This window comes from Eubalaena glacialis, chromosome 14 (genome assembly GCF_028564815.1).
Source record: "Eubalaena glacialis isolate mEubGla1 chromosome 14, mEubGla1.1.hap2.+ XY, whole genome shotgun sequence".
Taxonomy (NCBI): domain Eukaryota; kingdom Metazoa; phylum Chordata; class Mammalia; order Artiodactyla; family Balaenidae; genus Eubalaena; species Eubalaena glacialis.
Window position 1 is genome coordinate 88535435 of NC_083729.1, and position 18560 is coordinate 88553994.

Consider the following 18560-nt stretch of genomic DNA (forward strand, 5'->3'; position numbering starts at 1 on the left):
CTCAGAAACTTTTCATTTAAATGTGCACTTGCTTCCCTGGATTTTCATTTTATACAGCAAAAGACAGAATTCAGAATGGTTAAGAGATTTACTCGTGTCTTCCACAGTCAATTCTAGAATAAAATACAATCATCATGATACCCACGTCAGAGCACCCTGCTTCGAACTGCTTCTTGTTCAGTTAGCGTGTATCAATAACGGCTCTGAAGCATCACTGAGAATTCCAGGGTAAATAACATTACCAATACTGGATTCCAAATCAGCTGGAATTAGGATCTAAAAATAGCTGAATTTTTATTTAAAGCGTAAAGTGAGCCATATGAGCACCTTGGAACACTTCCAGATGATTAAACTGAATAAAAATAGCACCTTCAAGAGCTCACTGACTATAAAATAGCTTCATTCTAAGCACTTCAGTCAATGAATTCCCACTAGACATCCCTCGAGGGGTCTTTTCAAGTAGAAAGGTTAAGAACAAGTCATTAATGCTGGTATTTTGCAGATAAAACCTACTCTCTCGAGTTCTTGGTTCCTCACGTTCTGTAAAATGTCTTGACAATAGTTGCAGTATTCATCAGCAAGAAAGGCCATCTAGGAAGGATACGGAGAATCATTTCAGTTTGCAGCCCACTTCCAGAATGAACTGCTCCTCAAAGATCTTTCTGAGCCCCTAAGATGCTGCTTGTGTTGCTATTTGGCTATGACAGCAGCTGGGCTCTTTCCTGGGGCCACGTGTTTTTTAGCTACGTGGAGTAATGCATAACTTATTGGCCTGAAATTGATGTAGCTCCATTTCTGATGCCATAACTCATATATTTCCAGGATCTGCACCACCCACTCTAAAGGCCACCAATCTTTGACAACTTTCTTTCCTAACCCCAATTTCTCCCTCCACACCCCCCAGCCCAGGTTCTAGGAAATGCACATATGTGTTCCCTGTCCTGTCATGGGGAGGCCCTCATTCTAAAAGATGACAACGTGGTCCCACGTGGAGCCTTTCTATAGGACATGAAGAGAAGCCCTGAATTTCCTGACCACCATCAAGCCCAGGAGGGAATGCTGGTTCTCCCTGGTCTGGGAGAAGGCAAACATTACTCCAACTGGTACGACTATGATCACAGGCAAACTAAGAAGCCATTTACTGCCCCCAGGCAGCCAAGGCATGAACGTTAATCTCCCTGATGCATGCAAGCTTACTGTTTTGTAGGAGTACTTCTTTGCCAGTTCCTGCTCCCAGAATGGACATCTCCTGAATTCAGACAAAGGGGATCCAACTGGGTCTGTCTTATTCGGCGAATGACTGGCACCCTAAAAACCATTTACACATGGATTATTTCTTTAAGCCAGGTGATAATTACACTGCTGCTGTGGAGTAATCTTTTATCCACACCTCTGGACACACTATTGATCCCAGCAATTTTCCCTTATATTTCATTGCAAATAATACTAACCTTCCTCTGTAAGTCTACGCACTACAGTCATCAGGGAGGAATTAGGATTTAATATATTGCACTCTTACTGCCGTGTATTACAAATGCTGAATAGTGACGTACAGTAAAAATATTACCTATGAACAATTTGATGCCATAAATACATTCTACAACTCTTGTCTATCTCATTGCCCCTCCTTGAACTAAAACCATATCCTGTCTGGGTCACCGTGCCTGGATCATACAAATGGTTAATCATATAAAAAATCTCAGGGCCTAACGGACAAGGAAAATGAGGGGCACAGACTTTCCTTTAGAAGAACAGATTACAGAATGTAAAACCTTTCCATCAAGGATGGAAAAAGGCAACATGGTGGAAAGCGAATTCAATATTCCTGCCTTTTGTCATCCTGGATGTTCTCCCCACCTCCCCTCCCCACCCCCTCCTCCCCCCGCCCCCCAGAGCAAGGGGAGGCATGGTTGCCCCTGGTTTGAATGAAGGACATCAACTGTATTTGAAATTACTTCTTCAGGATTTTCCCAGACGCCTTTTGAATAACTTCCATTTTAAAAGAGTCGGTGAAAGCATCCCTGGGGTTTGGAAGTTAAGCAGCTAAGCCTGCTGGACTGCACCTCGGGGGCGGGGGGGCTGGCTCCCCTTCATTTTCTCCAACCTCATGGCCCGCCGTGTGGCAGCACAGTTCCAAGGTCAGCAGTTCCTCCTTAGCTCTCTCCGTTCTCACGCGCTCAGAGCCTCACCTAGCTACTCGCTTATATCTTGCTTAGTAGCTCTTTGATGTGGGTTTGCAGTAGGCTCTTGTCTACAAGCCACTGGAGGCCAGACCAGCCTTCTGAACCGCCAGCCCCTATCCTTAGGGCCAGGAGTGCCCCCAGCTGCGCGCTGCACCCACAGAGAACAGCCACCGCCAGCTTTCTCCTGAGCTGATGCTTCCTTGTTATCAGCCAATATCACATTGAAGTCCGGGGGCGTTTAGGGTCACACTCAACAGTCTTCTTAAGGACCTAAAATCTGTCACTTCTCAACTCTTTTGTGGTCCTGAACCCCTTTGAGCACGTGATGAAAACAAATGAGCTTCTCCCCAGAAAAATGCACATTATGCACTACATACTGTGAAGATGCCAAGTTAAACTCCCGTTGTTAATATTTTTGGAAGAAAGTAAGGGTGTAGATGTCTAAATAAATAAAGCAGTAGCACAGAAAGGTGATAGATCAAGAGGCATCATTCCATGGGGTGCTGTTTGGTTTCCACTGGGGGCTGTTCCACCCTCATTCCTACCATTAACCCTGGCAACATTCAGAGTCCTCTGATGGGTACGCTTCCAGGATGTGGGTTGGGGGGATGATGCTCGGGCTGGTCATCAGGAAGGACGGGGCTGTCGCATGGACTTCACTGGCCTGGCCACCAGTGCTGCTACTGGAGAAGAACTGAGGGATCCTCCTTTCCAACCCTGGGCTACCCTCTCCTCTCACGCTGCACGATCCCAACCACGTCCACTTTCTCCGCGGCACACGTGACCTCCCGGGCTCATCAATACTCTCGTGACGCTGATTCTGCCAGTATCCAAGCCCGTGTTTCTCAAGGGCGGCCCTGAAACCAACTACATCAGGATTCCTGGGGTGCCTGAAGTTCATAGCGCTAGGGCCCTCGTGAATCACATGAGGCCAGAAATCTCTCGTTTTAACCAGCTCCCCAAGTGAGCCTTACGCATCTCAAGCTGAGACTACAGCTCCGGGCAGGCTGTGTTGTCCAACTCTGCAGAAATCCCTACATTAAACACGGCTACTTCTAATTAGAATTCAAAATTCTAATTTCCGATACTTCACAGTTTCACCTGTGCAGAAGAAGTCATCTGAAAACACAGTATTGTCAGAATGGAAACGGAAGCTACAATCAAAAATAATAATAAGTAAATTCATTGCGTTCCTGAAGTCAATTCCTTTTGGGCTCTTCCTGTGAAAAGAACTGATCTTTCAGAAAAAAAAAAGAAAATCATGAATTGAAATCTTTTCTTCATAATATAAACAATCAGAAATCTAAAGGGAGCGAGTGTCTGGTGCAGAACCACTAAAGTCTGAATCTCTGCGGGACAAGGCATTCAGGAAAGAATCAGGGGGATTCCTGTTCTGGAGAAATAATTCAGCAAAATGACAAAGAAAAAAGTGAGAAATTGTATTTAGATTTTTTTAGGTGTATTAAATACAGCTTGGGATCTTCAGGAGATCCAAGAACAGTCATTGGGGTTATTATCATTCATTTATTCCACCTACCTTTAGTGAGCAGGTACTAAGTGTCAGCCCCTGGAGAAACGCTGGAGGACCTTCCTGTCATCACCTGTGCCTTTAGGCACCACCTGCCACCCCTGAGTTACTCTATGGATTCTCTTGATGACTTTTGTCCTTCCTGCATTCTTGAAGACACTGCTCCCAGAATTATCGCCCCCAAAGCAAATGTATCCTGTCATTCTCCTTCTGAAGATGTCTCAGTGGTTTTCCCACAGTCTCTTGGGTGACACCCAAATTCCCCAGCCTGGCATTGACAAGCTGTCCACCATCTGGACCTCATGTTGAGTCTACTTCTCCCCGACATCCTCACTTCCGGTTCTCACTGCCCGCACACCCCCCAGCATGAATGCAGGCTACATATTCCCTCAAGATCAACACCTCCTAAAAAGAGGATCTCAGCGACCCTGTCCAGGACCAGCTCAAGGGCAGCAAGATAGGTGGAAGAACAGCCCCTCGAAAACGCCCACATCCTAGTCCCTGGAACCTTACGTGGCAAAGGGGCTTTGCAGGTGTGATTACGGTTAAGGACCCTGAGATGGGGAGATGACCCTGGATCCTCCAGGTGGCCCCAATGTAATCACGAGGGTCCTTAAAAGCAGAGAGCCTTTCCCAGCTGCAGAGAGCCAGAGAGATGGTGTCATGAGAAGGACTCAGCCTGCCTTTGCTGGCTGAGGAAGTGGCCACAAGCCAAGGAATGTGGGCAGCCTCTAGAAGCTGGAAAAGGCCGGGAACAGATTCTCCCCTCCAGGTTCCCCAGAAGGAATGTAGCCCTGTCAACCCCTTGCTCTTAGCCTGGTGAGAACTAGTCAGACTCATAACTTCTAGAAGTTTTAGATAATAAGTTTGTGTTAAGTCATGAAATTTGTGCTAGTATGTTACAGCCACAACAGGAAACAAACACAGGCCACCTCTTCCATGAAGCCTTTCCTAATTACTCCTGGCCCACATCCTTCCTCCCTCCCCCCCTGTGGAGTTCCCAATCCCCCTGTAGCGGGCACGGGCCCCTCACAGCACACCCATAGTTTTATGTCTGTCTTAGATCCCCAGCTACGAAACTGTATTCTATTCAAGTATAGGGAATATGCTTTTTGTTTGTTTGTTTTTACTTTTCTTTCACACCCCATTCAGCCCTCAAGACGGCTGGTCACAAAACAGGCTTTTCAAAGGGTGTCTACTCAATGCCACTTGTCGTAGCAAAGTGCTATCCTGTCATCCTGGGCAATCAAAGAAAAGTTCACCTCGTGATGTCACAGATTAGCTATTCATAGGTCTGGCGTCCTAATTCAAAGAGTTATACATGTAATTGGAGACACTTTCACACAGATTTATTGCTAATAACCTATGCTTCTTTTCTAATTATAGCAGAAGAAACACTGTTAAACGACTGATGAGTAGCTAGGTAGTTTGTTCCTGAGGACAGGGACCTCCCGTCCTCACACACCGTGTGTACACAGTGGACACACAACAGTCCTGGCTGGAGGGGTGAGTGGTTGAGGGCTGCCCATAGTAAGAATGTTACACACAGGAAAACAGTTGCATCTAATTCAGCAATTACTGAATATTCCAGGGTCTATCATAACAAATCTATTTTATTCAACACTCACTGCTCCTTCTTCTTGGAGAATGCTGTTATAATTAGCAGATTTTTCAAAGGCAACGACGTCTCCACTGTGACATAACAGACAACAGAGAAATAATTTCAGTTAGACACCCGTTTCTGAGCATAAGCATAGAGTTTCTTTGGCAGTGAGGTTACTTGTTGTGGGGTAACTTTGATTTCAAAACCCTCCTCCAAGTTTCATTCCACAACTGCTGATTATCACCTGCTTAGAGTTTTTTGTTTTTTGTTTTTTAATCCATTTCTGTAACTGGGATAACCACGTATTTATTTTTATAGGTTTATTCCCTTCAGAAGCAAGAATATGATGTCATCATGGGTAGGACTTGCTCCAGTGAGAAAAGAAAAATTATCATGGAAATGAAGTCTTCTATTTTCTGATTTGGGGCTTTGAAAATGATCTACTCAGAAATGATAATATCCTCTGAGTTGATGGATGAAGCAGGGCAGCTTCACAGCACAAGGAAACTGAGAATGAATAATAAGATGTAAGTTCCATGTCACCATGCCTCTTGGGTTCATATATCGTACTGGAGACATTTATTTATATGTCGCAGAGAACAGATTCAGTTCTATCTATGCGGTGTGGTGCATTTCCCCTTTAATTGTGGGCATCGAGAAACTGGGAGCCCAGGGCCCCCCACTTTGCACAGGAAATGTGCATCCTCCAGATGCCGGAGGTGGTGGCTTCTCCACGCCCTGCCCAGAGCTGTGGCTGCGGCTTCCACTCCCACACACGCCCTCACGCCTGACTCTTTGAATTCTATGTAAATATGCAAAGAGGAAGGTAGCTGGCTAATGCTCTGCTTCTGGAAGCAAGACCAAGGTCTTCAAGGCAGGGATGGCCTGGGGCGGGGTGGGAGTCGGAGGGGAGTGGAGGAAAATGGCTTTCATCTCATATAGGAAGATCCTACATCCCCTCCCAGCCTCTCTACAGCCCTGGGAGCTCTCTTCTGAAGGTTTGGGTCAGTCCATTCTCCATGGAAATCTGGACAGAACACTTGATACCCATGTGATCAATGTTTCTGCATGATATTCTATCTCAAAACAGGGCAGATAGATTCAGGGTCTGGCTACACGCCCACTAGAAAGCCACCGTCTTCATTGTTCAGTAAGAGTTGTTATCACAACAGGAAGTGTACTGTGGACTGCTCATTGGCAAAAGGGTTTCAGGACACGGAATCTGTTCAACCTGGAGGAGATCCAGGATGATGGACTGACGGAGAATCTGAAATGTCTCGGGAGTTCCATCTGTCACGTCTCAATGACATCTTGGGTAGGTGTGGACAATGATGGAGTTTCTCCAGGTAAAATCTATGAACAGCCCATGGCCACAAAGACTCTGAGACATTATAGCAACAAAAACAACACGCAACAATCACCACCTGAAAGCATAAAACCTAGAATGAAAGAAGACAAGAAGATGTCGGAAACAGAAGTTCATTGAATAAAGGGCTAATAGAAAAGGAATCTAAGTAGAAAAATAGGATCATCATCAGCCTTTAAGAGATGCGTAAGAATCACTTGTGAGGCGTCCCTCAGCTGAATCGGAGGCAGAGCAGCTTCTCCACAATCCACGTCTGTTCTCCTGCTGCCCCTAATATGTCTTCTTTGGAAAATGAATGCAAGACCGTGAATGTATTCCGCTTCGTCCATCCATTTCTCATTCATGCGTTCATTATTCACTGCGTACCTACTATATTGGGGCATCACGCTAGGCCCTGGGGGATACAGCTGTGGTCGTGATGGACAAGGTCTGCCCTCTGAGAGGTTACAGCCCGCGGAGGAGAAAAGCTGTTAACACGAATAATTGCAAAGTCATTGTTATGACAGCTAAAGTACAGGCTGTCAGGGGAACCTACGTCAGAGGGCCCATCCTCTTCTCTTATTAGTTCAACAGTTTACAGGCGTATAAACTGGCAGCTTGATCAGCTCGGGGGAGCTTCCCTTGTGATTGGTTAGTGTGCTTTGGTTGGTACTTATCACAACCCTGTACTTGGAGGGCACTTACTAAAGTCTTTGGATGGTAACGGCCATCTTCCTGGGACATTCCTTTGGATACTCAGGAGTCTGGAAGCTAGAAGGTCTGGTTTCTGACTTAAAGGAAGGACAAGGGAAACCCTCCACCTTATGGCTCACCCCTCCCCCAACCCTGACTCAGGAAGCTTTGGAGGCTAAGCCACTGAGAGTGATATTCAGTAATTTTGGATTTGTAAGTGAAACTCCTAAGTTTCTGCCATCGGTTCAATGTAGAGTATGAGTTTAACTCAACAGCCACTGAAAGGAGGGTAGTGTTACAAGGAAGACTGAAAGGGGACTCCTTGCCATGCAGAGGCCTATGTGAGGCCAAAAAGGGGATGCAATGCTCCTATCCTCACTGGGGAGATATGCAACTTTTGTAGCATTTAATTGGGGGATTTTATGCACTGAGACAACAATAATGGGAAACAGAAATATGTCAACCTCACGGAGAGATTCGGTCATCTGTTAGAAAGTCCTCATCTCCACGTAGCCAGACGATGATACCTCTCTTGTTCAAAGGAACGGAGAGGCTGTCTCTTCCCACCTTTGGAAGGTCCTCATTCAATAAATGGCTCATCACATGGGTCAACATGTAGGTTCAGTAAGATCTTAATTATCTATTTAAAAAATTACCTAGTTTCAGAGGTCCCATGCAAGCCAAGAGGCATGAAAATCTGCATGAGATAGAGGGTGGCAATACTAGAGCCACGCTACAAAGCAGCTGAGCAGAGAACAGCTGCAGGAGACCAGCCCTACTGCAAGAGGAGGTCCGTGGAGGTCCAGGTCAAGGGCGTCGGCGCCCAGAGCATCTGGCCGAGTGAACACTGCAGGCGTTGACTGTGCTCTGATCTTGCAGGCCAGGCTGGGCCAGGCTAGAAGGGGGGACTGTGGCAGACAGGTGCCCCACCGAGGGGTCTTCCACCCGAGAGCAGGGGCGCTCAGGGTGAGGGGCTGAAGCAGCACTGGAGGTGATAGTTTTAGCTCTCAGGGTCCAGCCAGGATGGCCTCGTGTTCTGGGGGGGGAGGGGGGCGGTCACTGTCCCTGTGTCATTTCCCGTGTGTGGTTCTGATTCAGTCCTTTGGGACATTTATTAGGTTGTGATCAAAAGCACAGTCATTGTGAAAATAGGGCTCTAAGAAAACCATACCAAACATCCAGAGCTGACCTTACTGGGAAGAAAGTGCTTCCAGCTCAAAAGGAGGTCTTCTTCCATCATCCTCTGAGGCCTGAGATGCTTTATTTTTTAAATTTTTTAAATTATTTTTTTTGGCCGCACAGCTTGTGGGATCTTAGTTCCCCAACCAGGGATCGAACCCGGGCCCTGGCAGTGAAATTGCCCAGTTCCTAACCACTGGACCACCAGGGAATTCCCCCCCACCTTTTTTTTTTTCTTGAGATGCTTTAAAGGCGTAGACACATAAAAACCACATTTTACTTTAATTAGTTTTTACGATCAATTGGGCTAAGAAGGGTCCAAAGTAAAGAGGGCTGAGACATGATTATATGCCACATGACTCATCCTTTTTTCCCCGGGAAAATCTTTCAAATGTCGTGTTAGCTTAATATGCCTTCTGGCATTTAACTTTCTTTTAGTTCTATCTGCAATTTGCATCCACATTCTCAGGTTTTGACATCTGTTGTTATTAATCCAGACTTTCATTTACATCATCTGGGCATCGTCATTTGCCCTTGCAAATCATTCTAACAGCAGTGAAACAACGTGAAGCAATTACAAAGGTAAGAGGATAAAAATGTAATAAAACTGAATTCACGTCCCATACTTGTTCAGTGTCAGATTTCGGAGGGAAGGTGCTTCATCTTCTCATCAATGAAGGGCCTGATTTCAATTTTTACTCAGAGCACACGAATTAGTTATTTTGGTTTTGATTAGGAGAAGATACCCTCAACTTGATATTTTTATATCTAAACAGTCAATATTTGTATTCATATCAGGATGGGTGTTATGATTGCAAAAGCTTTATTTAATATAATTTTGATTATACTAATGATGCTAATCACTGAAATATACTGAGCATTCACCCATTGCTAAGCGCCTTACGTGCATCACCTTAGCCCTCCCAACAATCCGTTAGGTGGTGGATAATAATTCATTATTATTCCCATTTCACGTATGGGAAACGAGAAACAATTCAGAGCCAGAAACCCAGCTCTAACTTCACATCTTCACCTCTATTACCTCTTCCACTATTTCCGTCTTGTAAGACACGTGTGTGCATGATAACAAATAACGTACACGAGGAGAGCAAAGGAAGACGCGAGAGTTTTGAAACTTAAAGTGGAAAAGAACAACCTTCTCTCTTTAAATTTTATTTTATTTTATATCGGACTATAGTTGATTAACAACGTTGTGTTAGTTTCAGGTGTACAGCAAAGTGATTCAGTTATACGTATACATATATCTATTCTTTTTCATTCTTTTCCCATTTAGGAAGAACAACCTTCTTTTTAAACCGGGTTAGGTGAGCGTCGTGGATTTGTCATTTTCGGCGTTGGGGGCTGTTGCTTTTACACTGCTTAACTCTATTCCCATTAGATTTTATGAGCAACTTAATGGCAAAATGATGACCTGGCGGGACACCTTTAAAAGTGTTGAAAGTCTAACCTGTTCACATTCACCTTCCGGAGACAAAACTCAGCAACTGGATGCCAGTCTTCCTCAGCAGATAGCACGTTGCCTTGTCTTGGCGTCTCGGCTGGAGATGAGCATGTAAGGGACACTCTGAACAGGTGAGATAGTTTGGGAGCTTCACAGCATTACCGGCTTTTAAAACCTTCCCCGAGGGATCCCCTGGTGGCGCAGTGGTTGAGAATCTGCCTGCCAATGCAGGGGACACAGGTTCGAGCCCTGGTCTGGGAAGATCCCACATGCCGTGGAGCGACTAGGCCCATGAGCCACAATTGCTGAGCCTGCGCGTCTGGAGCCTGTGCTCCGCAACAAGAGAGGCCGCGATAGTGAGAGGCCCGCGCACCGCGACGAAGAGTGGCCCCCCCTTGACGCAACTAGAGAAAGCCCTCGCACAGAAACGAAGACCGCACAGAAACGAAGACCCAACACGGCCAAAAATAAATAAATAAATAAATAAAAAACAAAAACAAAAAACCTTCCCCAAGCAAAGGTGCAGTCTAGGGCAGGATCCTCTACACCTATGTTTTTTGAGCTGCTAGACAACGATCAGGTAACGCCTATTTTTTTTAACCTTAACAAGTTCTAACCAGCCTTGCAAAGCATAGGGCGGACAAGGCCCAGATGCGGGTTGCAACTTGGACCCCTGATTATACCTGAGAGGGAGGCCGCACGGGGCTCGATAGAGCCCTGGCCCTGGGAGGGTTCAGCTCCTGCAGGTACCAGGGCTGCACGGACAGAAAGAAAAGCTCCGAGGTAACTGCTGATGTTCTGACATCCTTGGGTCCTCGGTGCCCACAATCGCCCGGCTGACGGCTCCCTGTCAACTCACCCTCCTGGGGTGGTGAGTCTGAAAGATGAACCCTGAGCCTTTCTGCTTTGTCAGCACAACTAGCCAGCTGTGGACCCACAGCCCTGGGTTCTGCAGGCGCAGGGCCGCCGGGCAGCCCCCTGGGCTCATGAGCTGGCAGAAGAACAAAGGCGCAGAGAACAAAGGCGCAGACTGGGGAAGGCCCAATTTTAGAAGCTTTCTAAAGGCCTTTAATATGCTACGTTGGAAAAGCTGAGAGAGAGAGACAGAGAGAGAGAGAGACAGAGAGAGAGAGAGAGAGAGAGTGTGTGTGTGTGTGTGTGTGTGTGTGTGTGTGTGGTGTGCTGGGGAAGGAATGAGGGCAACGGTTAGTTTCCATATATCCTGAGAGAAACGTGAGCCTCTGTCCCATTGATGTCAGAAGTCACGTGCGATAGAATGGGCAGTCATCTGTCAAAGATTTCCTTGTAACATATGAGCCAGGGATTTGGCCTAAGAGATAGAGAATAAACCTGAGTTAAGCAGAGCTGTTTCTCTAGATGTGACAACAACACACACACACACACACACACACACACTCTCTCTCTCTCTCTCTCTCTCTCCATTCCCCTCCCCCTCCCCTGATGATAATAGAGCATTTTATACTTTGGCCTCAATTCTCCAGTACATTCTAGGTCAGGACTCAGCCTGGATGCCAGCTAAACAAGACTGGGATCTGGGGAGGCCTGTTTCCTGTAAAATTATGTTACCCTGGAGCAGGGTGGGAAACGTCCTGGATTTTGGGAAGGGGTCCTTTTCATCTGGCACACACTACATATATATATATTTTAATTTATTTATTTTATTTTTGGCTGTGTTGGGTCTTCATTGCTGTGCACAGGCTTTCTCTAGTTGCAGCGAGCGGGGGCTACTCTTTGTTGTGGTGCGCGGGCTTCTCACTGCGGTGGCTTCTCTTGTTGCGGAGCACGGGCTCTAGGCATGCGGACTTCAGTAGTTGTGGCACGCGGGCTCAGTAGTTGTGGCTTACGGGCTCCAGAGCGCAGGCTCAGTAGTTGTGGTGCACGGGCTTAGTTGCTCCACGGCATGTGGGATCCTCCTGGACCAGGGCTCGAACCCGTGTCCCCTGCATTGGCAGGCGGATTCTTAACCACTGCGCCACCAGGGAAGCCCCACACTGCATATTTATAGTCATTTTCCTCAAAAAAAAAAATAGCCTCAAGCTTCTCATTGGTTTTGAAAATCAAGCCTTGGTCTCTCCTGGGTTCAGGGCAGGCGCTGCCTCAGCAGTTTTCAGTGGAATCCACCGCAACCTGCCCCCCTCGCCCCCCCAGGGAAAACAAATGCTGTTGACACCAGGACTCCCGGTCTGCTTGCTCCTGGGCCACCTGTCAGGTGTCCAACAAAGAGGGTCCCTGGCTGGGGATCGTGTCCTCCTGCAGCTTCTGCTGGCATGGGGGAGGGGAGGGGTGGATGGTAGCAGAGAGCTTAGCATCAGCATTTCTCCTCTGATGGGGCTCGGAGGGGCAACATGGGGGAGACAGGGGCTTACCTCAAGACTAAACTGATTTTAATTAGATTGCATGCTTTTTTGCAGCACCTGGTGGTGGCGGTGATGAGAAAGCAGACCCCAGAGTCCCTTAAAGCCACCAGCCCTGGCTCCTGGCCAAATCTCTATGCTGATGCCCTCATCAGTGGCTCCATGTCTTTCCTTAACACGCCGTCGAGGAAAAAAAAAAAAAAGAGCAGACAAGATGCCCTTGAAAAATTCAGATGCCTACTCCTCCCTTAGGCAAATATTATCAGGAAAGTAAATCAGACTTCAGTGGCTGCACCCGTGGAGAAATGCCTGCCTCACTGGGGCCATCACTCTGGGGAACAAGGGAAATGCTCAGCTGGGTTCTAAACACTGGCGAGCTCGTGCTCTTAGAAGCCAGCCCTGAGCGTGTGCCCTGGGCGGACACAGCTACCTGCCCGTGGGGCTGCCGGCTCCCAGGTGTACAGCAGGGCGGGCCCCGGTTAGGGTACCACGTGAACAGCTGTGCTGCCTGTCCCACCCCCACACAGGCCAGAGTGAGGAGGGCACTCTGGGACACAGGAGTGAGCCCGACTCTGCGGGAAGGGCGACTGGGCGCGAGCAGGAGACAGGGGCAGGGGACCCGCCATCCCGTGTTTTCCTGGACTGCAGGGTCAGGCTTGATGCATTATTTGTAATCGAGGTAGCAGCGGTGAGAAATGATTCAGAGAGCTCCCTTTTACCCTCTGCCCCATCTCCCCCGATGGCAACATTTTGCCCATCTACAGTACAATGTCACAGTCTGGCTTTTGACACTGATACAGATTCACCGATCTTACTCGAATTTCCCAAGTTTCACTTAAACTCCTTTTTGCATATGTTCAACACAAAGCCATCACCTATGGAGATTCGTGCATTCGATACCACAGACGAGACACAGAACATCTGTGTCATCACGAGGGTCCCTGGTGCTGCCCCTCCGTAACCACACCCATCTCTTGCTCCCTCAGCCCCAGGTCCCTAACTCCTGGCAACCAGGAAACTGTCCTTCATTTCAAAAACGTGGTCATTTCACAAATACCATCTATCACTTATGACACAAATGAACCTATCTAAGAAACAGAAACAGACTCACAGACATAGAGAACAGACTTTTGGTTGCCCAGGGGGAAGGGGGCAGGGGAGGGCTGGATTGGGAGTTTGGGCTTAGCAGATGCAAACTAGTACATATACGATGGATAAACAACAAGGTCCTACTGTATAGCACAGGGGACTGTATTCAGTATCCTGTGATAAACCACAATGGGAAAGAATATGATACATATATACATACATGCATAACTGAATCACTTTGCTCTACACCTGAAACTAACACAACATTGTAAATCAACTATACTTCAATTAAAAAAAAGAAAAAAAAATTTTTGTCATTTCAAAATGTTTTATAAACGGAATCATACAGTATGGAACCTTTTGAGATAGTTTTTTCACTCAGTGTAATTCCCTGGGGATTCATCCAAGCGGTTGTATCAATAGTTTCCTCCCTTCATTGCTGCACAGTATTCCATGGCATGGCCGTACCATCCTTTGTTTAAAGTCCCCCAGTGAAGGACATCAGGGCTGATTCCAGTTTTTGCTTATTAAGAAAGCTGCTATGAACATCTGTGTACAGGTTTTTGTGGGGACAGAAGTTTTCCTTTCTCTGGGATCAATGTCCAAGAGTGAAATTGCTGGTTTGAATGGTAATTGTATGTTTAGTTTTAGAAGAGTCTGCCAAACTATTTTCCAGAGTGGTTGGACCATTTTGCATTCCCATCAGCAATGTATGAGTCTCTCTGCATCATCACCATCATTTCGTGTTGTCATTATTTTTTATTTTAATCAACCTGATAGGTGTGTGTTCATTGTGGTGTTAATTTGCATTTCCATAATGATGAATGATGCTGAACATCCTTTCATGTGCTTATTGGCCATCTGTAGATCCTCTTCAGGGAGATGTATGGGTATGTCTTTTGCCCACATTCTAATTGGACTTTTTTTTTTTTTTACTGTTTAGTTTTGAAAGCTCTTTATATATTCCAGGTACTAGTCCTTTGTCGGATGTGTGGCTTGTAGATATTTTCTTCCAGGGTGGAACTTATCTTTCCCTCCTCTTCACAAGGTCACACACAGAACAAAAGTTTTCATTCTGATGAGGTCCAACTCATTAGTTTTTACTTTTATGGATCATGGTTTTGGTGTCAAGCCTCAGAACTTTTTGCCTAACCCTAGGGTACACCCCAAAGATTTTCTCCTATTTTTTTAAATTTAATATTTCTATGTTTTAAATGTAAGTGTATGATCCATCCTGAGTTAATTTTTGTATCAGTTGTGAAGTTCACTTTTTTGCACGTGGACGTCTAGTTGTTCCTGCACCATTTGTTGAAAAGCTAGTCTTCTTCCACTGAATTACTCTTGCACCTTTGTGAAAAATCATGTGAGCATATCTGAGCGGGTCTATTTCTGGTTCTCTACTCTGTCCCTGTTCTGTGTCTATGCCTCCACCAAACCACACTGTCTTGATTACTATAGCTGCATAGTGACCCTTAATATCAGGTAGTGTTTTCTCCCACTTGATTCTTCTCTGTCAAGGTTGTTTGAACTATTTTAGGGCCTTGCCTTTCCATATAACTTTTAGAACAAGCCGTCTGTGTCTACAAAAAAACCTTGCTGCGATTTTTTTTAAAAAACAACTTCATTGAGAGAAAATTCACATATCATGCAATTCACCCTTTTAAAGAGTGCAATTTGCAGCAAAGGAAACCGTAAACAATGAAAAAGACGACCTAGGGAATGGGAGAAAATATGTGCAAATGATGCAACCAACAAGGGCTTAATCTCCAAAATATACAAACAACTCATACAACTCAACGACAAAAAAACAAACAACCCAATCGAAAAATGGGTGAAGAACTAAATAGACATTTCTCCAAGGAAGACATACACATGGCCAACAGGCACATGAAAAGATGCTTCATATTGCTAACTATCAGAGTAATGCAAATCAAAACTGCAATGAGGTATCACCTTACACCGGTCAGACGACCATCATCAAAAAGTCTACAGATAACAAATGCTGGAGAGGGTGTGGAGAAAAGGGACCCCTCCTACACTGTTGGTGGGAATGTAAGTTAGTGCAGCCCCTATGGAAAATAGTATGGAGGTTCCTCAAAAAGCTAAAAATAGAGTTGCCATCTGATCCAGCAATCCCACTCTTGGGCATATATCCAGACAAAACTCTAATTCAAAAAGATACATGCATCCCTATGTTTATAGCAGCACTATTCACAATAGCCAAGACAGGGAAACAACCTAAATGTCCACCGACAGATGAATGGGTAAAGAAGATGTGGTATATATGCATAATGGAATACTACTCAGCTGTAAAAAAGAACGAAATAATGCCATTTGCAGCAACATGGATGGACCTAGAGATTATCATATTAAATGAAGTAAGTCAGACAGAGAAAGACAAATACCATACGATATTACTTACATGTGGAATCTAAAAATATAACATAAATGAACTTATCTATGAAACAGAAACAGACTCACAGACATAGAGAACAGACTTGTGGTTACCAAGGTGGGTGGGGTGGGGGACGGATGGAGTGGGAGTTTGGGCTTAGCAGATGCAAACCAGTATACATAGGATGGATAAACAACAAGGTCCTACTGCAGAGCACAGGGGACTCTATTCAATATCCTGTGATAAACCACAATGGAAAAGAATATATATAAAAAAAGAACATATATATATATGTATGTAAAACTGAATCACTCCGCTGTACAGCAGAAATTAACACAACATTGTAAATCAACTATACTTCAATAAAAATAAAGAGTGCAATTTGGTGTTTTCTTAGCTTATTCACAAGGTCATGCACTTGTGCAGAGAAGACAGAACACAGCAGGCCTGAGACTGCTGTCCTTAATGAGGCCTGCTTGCCAGACTGGCCCTCTCCAGTGGGCTTCCCTGAGCTGAAACATCACACGCGTGTTGCTGTGTTTTTCCTGCACAGAGGGCTGTGCTCTGTGTGAGCCCTCGGGGGAGGGCGAGAGCAGGAGAAAGGCTGCACGTGGATCCCTCCAGACGGTGCCTCTCTTTCCCTTCTGATCTGTGTATCCTCCCTGCATCTCTGTAGTCAATCTTAGCCTGGGCTGAGAGCTCCCTGTTGGTGTGGCCTGAGGGGCTGGAGAGCTTTTCTCACGCAGGGCAGGGATTTCCCTCTGTAGCGGAGGGATTCCGTCAGCTGGACTCCTTGGCTGCTTCTTGGGTGGGACAAAGAGGCTTCCTGGACCAGGCTGCTTGCTGTAGCTGGGCCTCGCCCGACAGATGGGCTCACATTCCCAGTATCTCCTGGTGGAAAAGGGATGTCTCAGACCCAGCGAGGAAGGAGAGTGTTTCCTCTGGCTGTTTATATTTGGTGGGAATCTCCCTAGCGCTTCCCCTTGCCTGGTATTGTTAGAAGAATGAGTCTGTCTGGGATGCCTTTTCATGCTCGGTCGGGGGGGGCGGTGGGAAACACTGGGTCTAGGGTCGGGGGTCGCGGGATACCCCACCTCTGTGCTGTGTGTAGCCCTGGGGTTCCCAACCCGCTCACTTTCTTCTTACCACCTTTCAGAGTTTTCCTCTGGTTGCTTCTTGCATTATTTCCAGGGTTTACAGTTGTGCTGAGCACGGAGAATCAGAAAGAAATGTGTCTACACCATTCTGTCCCAATCCAAAGGCTCCATCATCTTTTTTAAAAAAATTTTTATTGGAGTATAGTTGATTTACAGTGTTGTGTTACAGTGTCTCATTCTTTTTTTTTTAACATCTTTATTGGAGTATAATTGCTTTACAATGGTGTGTTAGTTTCTGCTTTATAACAAAGTGAATCAGTTATACATATACATATATCCCCATATCTCTTCCCTCTTGCATCTCCCTCCCACCCTCCCTATCCCACCCCTCTAGGTGGTCACAAAGCACCAAGCTGATCTCCCTGTGCTATGCGGCTGCTTCCCACTAGCTATCTATTTTACATTTGGTAGTGTATATATGTCCATGCCACTCTCTCACTTCGTCCCAGCTTACCCTTCCCCCTCCCCGTGTCCTCAAGTCCATTCTCTAGTAGGTCTGTGTCTTTATTCCCGTCCTGCCCCTAGGTTCTTCATGACCTCTTTTTTTTTTTTTAGATTCCATATATATATGTTAGCATACAGTATTTGTTTTTCTCTTTCTGACTTACTTCACTTTGTATAACAGACTCTAGGTCCACCCACCTCACTACAAATAACTCAATTTCGTTTCTTTTTATGGCTGAGTAATATTCCATCGTATATATGTGCCACATCTTCTTTATCCATTCATCTGTGGATGGACACTTAGGTTGCTTCCATGTCCTGGCTACTGTAAATAGAGCTGCAATGAACCAGTGTCTCATTCTTTTTTTTTTTTTTTAATTAATTAATTAATTTATTTTTGGCTGCGCTGGGTCTTTGTTGCTGCATGCGGGCTTTCTCTAGTTGCGGCGAGCGGGGGCTACTCTTGGTTGCGGTGCGCGGGCTTCTCATTGCGGTGGCTTCTCTTGTTGCAGAGCACAGGCTCTAGGCTCACGGGCTTCAGTAGTTGTGGCTCGCAGGCTCTAGAGCGCAGGCTCAGTAGGTGTGGTACACAGGCTTAGTTGCTCCACGGCATGTGGGATCTTCCTGGACCAGGGCTCGAACCCGTGTCTCCTGCACTGCACTGGCAGGCAGATTCTTAACCACTGCGCCACCAGGGAGGCCCCAGTGTCTCATTCTTAAAGTGGATCTCCGGACTATAGATTTCTACTTCATACTTTTTTTTCTTTAATTTTTTTTTTTTGGCCACTCGGCATGTGAGATCTTAATTCCCCGACCCGGGATCGAACCCTCACCCCCTGCATTGGCAGCAGGGAGTCTTAACCACTGGACTGCCAGGCAAGTCCCCCATCATCATATTTTAACTCATCCTACTTTAATTTATGAGGAACAATCATACAATTAAGCATTCCATTCACCATTAACATTGATTTATAAAGTATATATGGTCTTTTTTCAAAAAGTTTCTGGAGTAGCTTGATTCGTGTCCAGGGAACAGGCTGTAGATTCACTTTTCCTGGCTCCTGCCCTCGAATCCAAACCAATACCCTGGAGATGATTCAATCGCCC

The 18560-nt window shown here is 45.9% G+C and overlaps 1 protein-coding gene across 1 annotated transcript in view; it reads right to left on the reverse strand.

Moving 5' to 3' along the window:
* The window catches only part of RFX8 (regulatory factor X8), a 59807-nt gene that overhangs the window by 22512 nt on the left and 18735 nt on the right, over positions 1 to 18560 (reverse strand). Inside the window, exons 2-3 of the mRNA XM_061210912.1 lie at positions 1198 to 1308; positions 538 to 591 (exon numbers count right to left, since the gene is read on the reverse strand). Coding sequence (XP_061066895.1) covers positions 538 to 591; positions 1198 to 1308 — 165 coding nt within the window. The remainder of the gene's footprint in view (positions 1 to 537; positions 592 to 1197; positions 1309 to 18560) is intronic.